At 42.3% G+C, this 10,483-nt stretch overlaps 1 protein-coding gene across 1 annotated transcript in view; it reads right to left on the bottom strand.

Annotated features, from left to right (window-relative positions):
* Positions 1-1,528: 1,528 nt before the first annotated feature.
* The window catches only part of RAD51 (RAD51 recombinase), a 190,211-nt gene continuing 181,256 nt past the window's right edge, over positions 1,529-10,483 (bottom strand). The window contains exon 10 of the mRNA XM_078659822.1: positions 1,529-2,123. Coding sequence (XP_078515948.1) covers positions 2,000-2,123 — 124 coding nt within the window. The 3' untranslated portion in view covers positions 1,529-1,999. The remainder of the gene's footprint in view (positions 2,124-10,483) is intronic.

The following is a 10,483-nucleotide window of genomic DNA, read 5'->3' as shown; positions in this document are numbered from 1 at the left end:
CCCTTGGAAAAGCACCCACCCCGACGGACCACGCACGGAACCTGGGCGTCATCCTGGATTCCTCACTCTCGATGAACAGACAAGTCAACGCCGTTTCTTCATCTTGCTTCAATATTCTTCGCATGCTCAAAAAGACATTTCGCTGGATCCCCACCGAAACTAGAAAAACGGTCACCCACGCACTGGTCACGAGCCGCCTGGACTACGGAAACACCCTCTACGCTGGTACCACCGCAAAACTCCAGAAAAAACTCCAACGCATCCAGAACGCTTCAGCCAGGCTCATATTAGACATCCCGCGTAAAGAACACATCTCTGGCCACCTGAAAAACCTCCACTGGCTCCCCGTCAATAAGAGGATTACTTTCCGCCTCCTAACCCACGCACACAAAGCACTCTACGAAATCGGACCCGAATGCCTCAACACACGACTGTCCTTCTACACCCCCTCCCGCCAGCTACGATCCTCCAACCAAGCCCTTGCCACTGTACCTCGCATCAACAAAACCACCATGGGAGGTAGATCCTTCTCCTATCTGGCAGCCAAAACCTGGAACTCACTTCCCACTCACCTTCGCCTTACTCAGAACCACCTAGCATTCAGAAAGCAACTTAAAACGTGGATATTCGACAAGTAATTCCCCACCCTTCTTCAAGCGCCTTGAGACCCTCTGGGTATGTAGCGCGCTATATAAATCTATTGACTTGACTTGACTGTTTTCTCTGTTTAAATAAATGCGTACTGGAACCACTCTCTCAATGTACCCCTATACACCCAGGTCCCAGCGACACTAATTGGGTATACCCTTTTCGGTAACGGCCTTTAATATAAAAGCAGAACAAAGCAAAATTAGAAGAGGTAGAGCCAGGGTGTTCCTGATTACAAAACACACAATAAAACAGGATTGAAATTAGGCGTCTCCAAAGAGTAGCTCGTGGGCCACTCGTAGCGCTCCAGCTACCTTTAAGTAGCTCTCATGTGTGATGTCTAGTTTACCAAATTAGAAGCCTTAATTAACTTCATTTTAATTAATATATATATACCAAAATTTGAAGGCATGTATTGGAGATGAAAATATGTGCATTTTCAGTAGCTCATGTTTGGAGAAATATGGTTGAAATTGTAAAATATATTTCAAGCTGGTATTTGTGTGATAAATCGTGACGTCAGGGATACTTACTACTATTATTATTAGCTTGATGCCAGGGACATAGCAGCTATGGCTATTCTATATTAATCATTAAGAGGCATTTCAAATTGATAAACCAATTTACCTTACTGCTTGTAACCCGTTCTGAGATGATCACCATGGGGTGGACACTGATGTAATTGTCTCAAATTTAGTCACTATTTCAACACTAATATTAGTAGCTCTGGATGATTTTCATTTAACATAAATAGCTCTTCTTACAGAAATGGTTGGAGACTCCTGATTTAAATCAAATAGTTAAAAAATATATCATGTATTTGGCGGAAGCTTTTTCGGCCAACTTGATGTCGTATTTGCAAGGACAAAGATACCTTCCGTCATGAAAAATAATTTTTATTGATATTTAAAATAATAAGGACTGTACTGTCTGCTTTAAACACAATACTAAAAATGCCTGTTTTGAAAAAGTCCTAAACCTTTTATAGATTAGGTGGAAGAAATGCAAAGAAAATGGAAAATAAACTCCTCATTGGCAGTGGATCCACAACAATTAGGAAAATGAATAACTGAACGTAAGAGGTCGGCCATCATTTTTCTTGCTCTGGAACCATTGAAAAACGTGATGAAGGGTGAGAACTGCGTAGAATAATCCTCTTGCTGCAGTATCAATTCACAGGAATACACATCAAACACATTGAGTGAAATGCTGATCCATTCATAAAAATGAAGTAGATTTTTCTTGCACAGATAGATTTTCCACTGCTGGCCATATATAGAAAGGCAAGAGCATGTAAAGCTCCGGTAAGTTAGTCTTTTGCCAGTGTATTTTTGAGGCACAAATTATGGATTTAGTCTTTAGCATCGCCTACACCATCTGGATTAATTGCAAACATTGCTTCCGCCTCAGGAAGGCAAGGAGAATCATATATCTTGCAAATTCGGGTTTCGCCTCTTCCCTTCCTTAAATACAGCCTGAAAAAAAAAAGAAATACTTTTCAAATAACCATTTCCAAAATGCAAAATAAGGCATAGTAACTACACAGGTTATTCAAGTATGCCTTAGAACTCAGTTCACTGAAAAAAAAATTACGGGAGAAATTATACCCTAGTACACGTTACCTTAAGTTGCCAAGGAACAAGGACGAGCCATCTATAGCATTATTGATGAATTGCTGGATAAGAAAGTGTGCAACAAATCACCTTAACTCAAACCACACTTCAGATACTCTCTGCCCCCTGAGGTTAAACACTGCTCAATCTTCACACCCCAGCAGCTGAACCTGGTCTTGTTCCTTGCTCCTTATGCCACTATCTCACCACTCTACTTGGCTACTATTAATTTGTTTTTGTAAAAGGGCACTAATGAGGCACTCTTCGAGCCAGCGTCAAGCAGCAATATCTCCTGAAGAAGCCCTCCTACCTCTGCACACGCCAGGACCTACTCTCGACATCACCTTCACAGGGGAGAGAACAATCACACCTAATCCGCCCATTGGATGGCTGCAATGGCCCACAAGTGACCTCATCAGAGAAATGAGGCTGCAATATTTAAGCCAGCCAGACCCCTCAGTGGGACAGAGGGCTCTCATGAGGCACTCAGATGCATTGTACTGCACTGGGGGAGGTTGGAACTGAAGGGTGTGGGAACTCTGCCTCTTCCAGACTTCTTTCTGATTTGAATCTTAATAATTGGTAACCAGGTAAGCAAAAGAAGGCGCACAACAAACAAATCAATCAGGGTCAGTAACTTGTAACAAATCTTAGTCAGTACTCCAAGGGGTAGAAGGGCTGGTCACCAAACTACCCCACCACAATCCACTTATGTAGATAGCATATAAATAAACACCCTCCCCGAGCACTCAGATCACAATAAGAATGTAATTGCCCATATGTTTATTCTTCTTCCAATACGGAAATATTCTTCAATTGGAACAGTTCATATAAGCCTTGTATCCATAATTTGTATTATTCATCCATTATAACACAATTCCAAAGCAGCAGCAGCCAACACGTGTTTCGTCGTGCTATAATCAAGCACTTGGACTTCTTCAGGGCTGCAAACCCAAATTAATAATATATAAGCAAAAACTCATTTCATCATAATACATCATAATCCATATTAAGACCTTATAGCTGATTAGGTAAAGAGACAGTTCCAACGCAACTAACACCAAGTGGTCTTAGATAAGAATAGAAAGGTTCATCAGTAAACCCCCACCATAGAGATGTGTTTTATCTCCAAATTACTAAATGACCATAGAGCGACGATTAAGTCATCTTCTTTATTCTTACATCTAGTAAGATAGTGGATAATCAGGTTAGCGTAATATGACATTTGATCACTATAATCACCTGATATATAGTTTAAATGGCCAATAAATCCGTCAATGTTAAATTCCACATCAAAAGATAGTTCCTGTTCTGTAAAAACAATTCAAAATATAAAAGTAAACACAGAAGCCCCAGCATACTAGCTAGTAATCCTCTAGCATACATATAATTGTATCCAAACACCAAGCCAGTGTTGTAATATTGCTAGATTAAAGCCGAGTCAAGAGAACAATATGTACCTTAACAACTTGGTTGTTGATAAACAAATAAGCGGAGTACCATATGTTTGTAAATAATCTATTATGTGATTATATAGTTTATCTATTTGGAAGGTGAAAGTACTTCAGTATTGGAAATGATGTTAATGGAGTTACAAAAAATGTAGAATATATCTGTATTGTGTTACTGTACTTCATATTTCCATTGACATTTTCTGTTCTTTCTTCTTCACTTTCTAATATTGATTTTATTTCTCTTATAATTTATTTGCTTGGATTTGGAAATATAACTTTCTCTTAGAGATTTTGGTGTGCCCGGTGCACATGTAATGGAGTAAGCTCTATATTAATTAATGTGCTCGTTGCGCTAACGTAGGAGATCCAGGATTAGTCTCACTCCATGTTATACTGTATGTGGCATAGGATAATTTATGGACAGACATTACTGAGCAAGAGTTTAATAGTGACTGTCAGGCGGGCATATTTAGCAAAACTGTTACTAGTTACATTTTACAAGACGATAACTAGACCGACTTGATGCCGATATATCTTATGTATTTTTACATGGTGAAGTATGTGGTGACGTGTATGAAAACTCATGATGCGTTACGACATTCAATGTACTGGTGATACAAAACAAACAAACATGAGGAATTATCCCAGTATATGAGGGTCATGCTTTGTGAAATGCAGCATATTAGACATTATAAGATGGCACCCATGGAAACGATGTATAAAAGAAATACCAATATGGCGCCCAAGTAGAACGCTGGTCGATTCGCCGTGTTCAGAACGCGGACTGCGGCAATACGGGGTGAGTTTGGAAGAATATTCTTAGGGCGTGTATACATGAATTTTTCGCTCTCCTGTGTTGAATGGAGAACGTAATGTGGTTATAGCCTTGCATATTTTATATTTTTACAGAACACGTACTCGTGTATTGTACAAGTAAGAATAGGACGCCGGTCGACTTGCCCTGATTAGAATACAGATTGCGGCAGTACCGGGTGAGTCTGGGAGAAGTAACTTAGGGTGTTTCCTTATGAATCTACTGTTCTCCTGTGTAGAATGGAGAACGATATGCAGTTACATCCGTCTGTACCTTATATACCTTTTCAGATCACGTACTCGTGAACTTTACAAGTGAGAGCAACTCTTCTTCGAGAGTAATAAGAAGCTTAATGGGGTGAGACTTTTTGTATACAATTACAACACGCATAGGCTGTCTAAAGCTTTTTTTTATTGTCATCAGGTCTCTACTATTATACGGTCTCTCATACAAGCATGTGGCAACTTTTGTTTTCAGACTAATGTAAGACTCCCGATTATCATTAAACGATTCTATTAAGAAGGATACAAACTGATGTATTTGGACGCATTGGCGGGGTAATGTGTACCATTTGAATGGTTTACATAAATTGATTTTTAAATAAAGGATGTTAACAGTGACATGCTCTTTGACAAATATATGAATTTTGGGTTATCATAGGAATTAAAATGGAAAAACTACACAAGAATACTCTTTCTGTTTATTTGCGGAGGAGAAGACGATAAATACTTATGGTATTAAATTTTAGACTACTTAGTGGTGACATGAATGTCTGTTGTGACTGGGACTGCCTAGTGTTGCAGTAATCTTTTAGTCGATTAGAGGCTTGGTGTTTGGATAAGATTATGTGTATGCTAGAGGATTACTAGCTACTATACTGGGGCTTCTGTGTTTACTTTTATATTTTGAATTGTTTTTTGCAGAACAGGAACTATCTTTTGATGTGGAATTTAACATGGATTATGGATTTATTGGCCATTTAAACTATATATCAGGTGATTATAGTGATCAAATGTTATAATATTACTCCAACCTGATTATCCACTATATTACTAGATGTAAGAATAAAGAAGATGACTTAATCATCGCTCTAGGGCCAATTAGTAATTTGGAGATAAAACAAATCTCTGGTGGTGGTTTACTGATGAACTTTTCTATTCTTATCTAAGACCACTTGGTGTTGGTTGCATTGGAACTGTCTCTTTACCTAATCAGCTATAAGGTCTTAATATGGATTATGATATGATGTTTTGCCTATATATTGTTAATTTGGGTTTGCAGCCCTGAAGAAGTCTAAGTGCTTGATTATAGCATGACGTAACATGTGTTGGCTGCTGCTGCTTTGGAATTGTGTTATGATGGATAAATAATACAAACTAAGGATACAAGGAGTATATGAACTGTACCAATTGAAGAATATTTCCGTATTGGAAGAAGAACAAACATATGGACAATTACATACTTATTGTGATTTGAGTGCTCGGGGAGGGTGTTTGTTTATATTATCTCTCATTCGTCTCCCCCTCCAGTGTCTGTTACACCATAAAGCTATTCATTATTAGGTCGACTTCAGTGAAGGCCTTACCGGCCAGGAATGCCCAGGGCATTCAGCTATGTCTTCCCCTTCACCCTCCATAATAGCCACGCCACGTATGCAGCAACAGGGGGAAACTGTGTACATCATATTGGTGATTGCATCTGTATTGTTCCTATGAATCCTCCACAAAACCATTAGGGAGGCTATTTTTCATCTAGCCTCCCTTGTCTTGTGCATACACTGGGTACATCCAATAAAGGTGAAAGAGTAAAGGGGAAGCTAGCATACCATAGGGTGCCAGCGGTCTGTTGGCTTCGACCAACTCCTTCATCCCTTAGTGGGGGATTGAGGGCCTCAGACCTGGAAGTGGATCACAGCTAAGTTTCCTGGGCCGGAACATTACCTACATTACCACTTGTAATTCAGTACCTTCTGCTTATGGGTGGTTTGTGAGAACCAAATATCCGGGCAGTGTTGGCTAGACCTGGGATGCTTTCTCTGCATTGGTTGCAATCCTATCCACTGGGATCTGGACTAAGGATAGATTGCAGGGCAACTAACCTCATCATGCTAATAAAATTGACAGCAATTCTATGTTTGGCCCCAGTTAAGATGTTACTCCTCACGTTGGTAGGAAGGGTAGATCTGCTTCTGAACAATCCATGATATCTGAATCATCTCTCTGGGACGTTCTCGGTGCCGTACAGGGGTCAAGAACAGCTCGATAAGGTAAAAATGATACTTAAGTTAATCTGATGGGAGCAGATTTACACACAGTTACTAAAAGAATGGCAAAACTAAAGAGCTGGTTTGCAGTTTGACTGTGGAGGTCAAACTGCTGTGGGCATATAAAGTCCCAGAACCTCAGCTTGAAGGTGGAGTTCTCGGAGGAAAGATCATAATTAAACAGATGCTTCTTCGGGACACTGGAAAGTTCTAGGAGCCAGGGTAAGTAGTTGCTCTTGAAAGATTGGATAGTGAATGTCTTGTAGCGAAAGGGCATTTCAAATTCCATTGATGTGGAAAAGATACCCCCCACTGGTGCCACTTTCCCTGTGTCCAGGCATTCTCCAAGTTTCACTCCAGCCACATTTAACAAGTTGACTGCAACTGTTCTTCAGAGGGGAGAGAGGGGAGAGAGGGGGAGAGGGGGAGGGGTGGGAGAGGGGGCAGGGGGATGGGGAGGGAGGGGGACGGGGAGGGGGGGAGGGAGAGAGAGAGAGAGAGAGGGAGAGAGGGAGAGAGGGAGAGTCATTTGAGGCCTTGACTCAGGTCTGAAATATATGTTATTTTCCCCACTTTTAGGATAGTGACAAACAAAGACACTTGTTATTTCACTGGGCCAGAGGAATTTGGGTTTTGCTGGGGAAATGTGCCCAGAAGGATAAGTTACTTACCTGTAATCCAAGTTCTCTTCCAGGGGTATCCTCATCAAAGTCATAAGCACTGAATATTCCCCCCCATGTGCGGGACCCCGGAAACGATATAAAAATATATATGGAAAAACATATATATCTAGCTCCTCATATATGTATGCACATATATTATTTTTTTCCTTAACAATGCAGCCCCAAAACTGAGGCTAAAAAATGTAATCACTCATACATGCACAGAAATTAGCAAGCAAATAAAAACACATTAGGTCCAATAGCCCTTGAACTTTGTGTTTTAATGAGTAAAAACACTCATAAATCCTGAGAATTGCTAATAAATAGACATTGTTAGCCACAGGCTGCATTGAAAAGCAATTATATAGAAAATAAAAGCATTTTCAACAAAAACTCACACCGTGCCTTTAAGGCAGCCATGACCCCAGGCTTCCCATCATGCCTCAGGGGTGACCGTTAGGTCAGTTCTTTGCATAACCCTGAAGTCAGGGCTCAACCATAAGTCGGAGACGTACAAATCTCATTTACCTGGGGAGGCGGTGGGTTGCTTATGACTTTGATGAGGATACCCCTGGAAGAGAACTAGGATTACAGGTAAGTAACTTATCCTTCTCTTCCAGGGGATCCTCATCAATAGTCATAAGCACTGAATAGAATAGCAAGCCCATCAACCACCTGCAGGTAAATGAGAAGTACATGACCCAACCAAAAAACAATCATAATAGCTAAGAATTCAGTTGTTAAACAGATTCCGCAAGGAGGCCTGGCCTACCTGGGTATTTGCTCTAGTGTCAGAATCAAGACATTAATGTCTGGTAAATGTATGGACGGACCTCCAGGTCGCCGCCTTACAGATCTCAGACATGGGCACATTATGGAGAAAAGCCGCAGTCGCAGCTCTACCCCTGGTGGAATGCGCCTTGGGAGAAAACCCGAGAGTCTTCTGCGCCAACTGGTAAGCAAGCTTGATACATGAAACGATCCATCTCGAAATAGAACGTTTCGAGGCTGCATGACCTGTTCTGATCAATCCATAGTTAACAAATAGTTGATCAGACGGACGTATAGACTTGGACCTATCCAGATAGAATTTTAAAACCCTTTTCAGGTCCAAAGAATACAAAGCCCTCTCAGCTGGAGTAGAGGGATTGGGAAAGAAAGTGGACAGAGAAATAGTCTGATTGACATGGAAAACTGACACCACTTTAGGAAGAAAAGACAGATGTGTCCTTACTACCACTCTATTCAAATGAAACACAATATAGGGTTCCTTGGAACAGAGAGCTTGGATCTCGCTCACTCTATGAGCTGCAGTGATTGCCACCAAAAAATCAGCTTTCCAGGAAAGGTGCTGCAAAGTAGCTTTATGAATGGGTTCAAAAGGAGGACCCATTAGCTTTGATAGCACCAGGTTCAGCTCCCAGGGAGGAGAAGGACGCACTGGAGGGTACACTTTTTTCAACCCTTGCAGGAAGTCCTTTACAGCTGCCAACTGGAAAAAAGAAGGTTGAGCAGGTGACCGCCTATAAGCGGTTATAGCAGCTAAATGCACCTTAATAGAATTAAACTTCAACCCTGCCTTAGCCAGATACAATACATAGGGAAGAACTGCTTCTTCCGGACTCTTAATAGGATTATGACCATTTTGCATACACCACATATAGAAGCGCTTCCATTTGCATGCATAAGAATGTCTTGTGGAAGGACGTCTCACCTCTTTTAGGATGGACATGCAGTCCTACGGCAGTCCTTGATGGCCGTATTGTATGACCTCAGGAGCCATGCTGCCAAGCTCAGTGACAGAAGGTTGGGATGATGAATCCTCCCGTTCATCTTGGATAACAGGTCCGGCCTGCATGGTAGCCTCATGTGATGAGTCACTGACAGGTGAAGCAGGTCCGTGTACCACCTTTTGCCTCGGCCAGTCGGGGGCAATGAGGATCATCGTCGTGCACGAGTGTGTCAGCTTGCTCACCACCTTCGGGATCAGCGGAAGGGGTGGAAAGGCGTACACAAATTCCCCTGACCAGTCTATCAAAAGGGCATTCCCTTTCGATCCTCGTCGATAAAACCTTGAGGCGAAGTCTCGGCATTTGGTGTTTTTGTCATCCGCGAACAGATCTATGGTGGGACGACCCCAAGTCTGGAAGATGTCTTCTACTACTGCGTCGTTGAGAACCCAGTCTTCCCTGTCTTCGAAATGCCGGCTTAGTGCGTCCGCCCTCACATTCTGTTCTCCTGGGAGGTGGACTGCTGTGACGGACAACTTGCGAGCCAGAAGCCAATGCCAGATGCGTTGGGCTTCCAATGAAAGAGTCCTTGAGCGTGTTCCCCCCTGCTTGTTCAAGTAGTACATTGTGGTGGTGTTGTCCGTCTGTACTAATACTGAAGCTTCTTGAAGCGAGGGAAGGAACGCCTTGAGGGCTAGGTGGACTGCTCTCAACTCCAACATGTTGATGTGGTAGGTGCTTTCTTTGGAAGACCACAGACCCTGCACTTGGAGCTGACCCATGTGAGCTCCGCAGCCTTTCAGAGAAGCATCTGTGATCAATGTCTGTGCAGGAGGAGGTTGATGGAACAGAATTCCCACCTGCATATTCTGCTTCTTTGTCCACCACGGAATGGAAGCTCGAGCTGCTTCTGACAGAGTAATCTGGTCGTCCTAGCGAGCGGACTGCTGATCCCATTTGTCCTCCAGATCCTGCTGAAGAGGACGCATCCGAAGTCAGGCATTCGGGACTAGGAAAATGCATGATGCCATCGACCATAGCAGGGAGGCAATTTTTCCACACTTTCTGAGCCTTGTTGCGAAGTACCAGCTGACACTTCTGAGTTATAGAACACTGTCTCTCCTCCGAAGGAAACACTTTTCCGACCTCTGAGTCTAGCAGAGCTCCTAGGAAGTGAATCTTCTGGGTGGGCTGAGAGACTGACTTGTTGAAGTGTAGACCCAGCCGCTGGCAGAGCTGGTTGCAGGTCTGGAATTGACTTGTTACACTGTCTGGGGAAGGACCTTTCAACAGCCAATC

The sequence above is a fragment of the Lissotriton helveticus genome, chromosome 9, assembly GCF_964261635.1.
Source record: "Lissotriton helveticus chromosome 9, aLisHel1.1, whole genome shotgun sequence".
In the NCBI taxonomy this organism is placed as follows: Eukaryota; Metazoa; Chordata; class Amphibia; order Caudata; family Salamandridae; genus Lissotriton; species Lissotriton helveticus.
The sequence above is the reverse complement of the archived record's forward strand: the minus strand, read 5'-3'. Positions and strand labels throughout refer to the sequence as shown.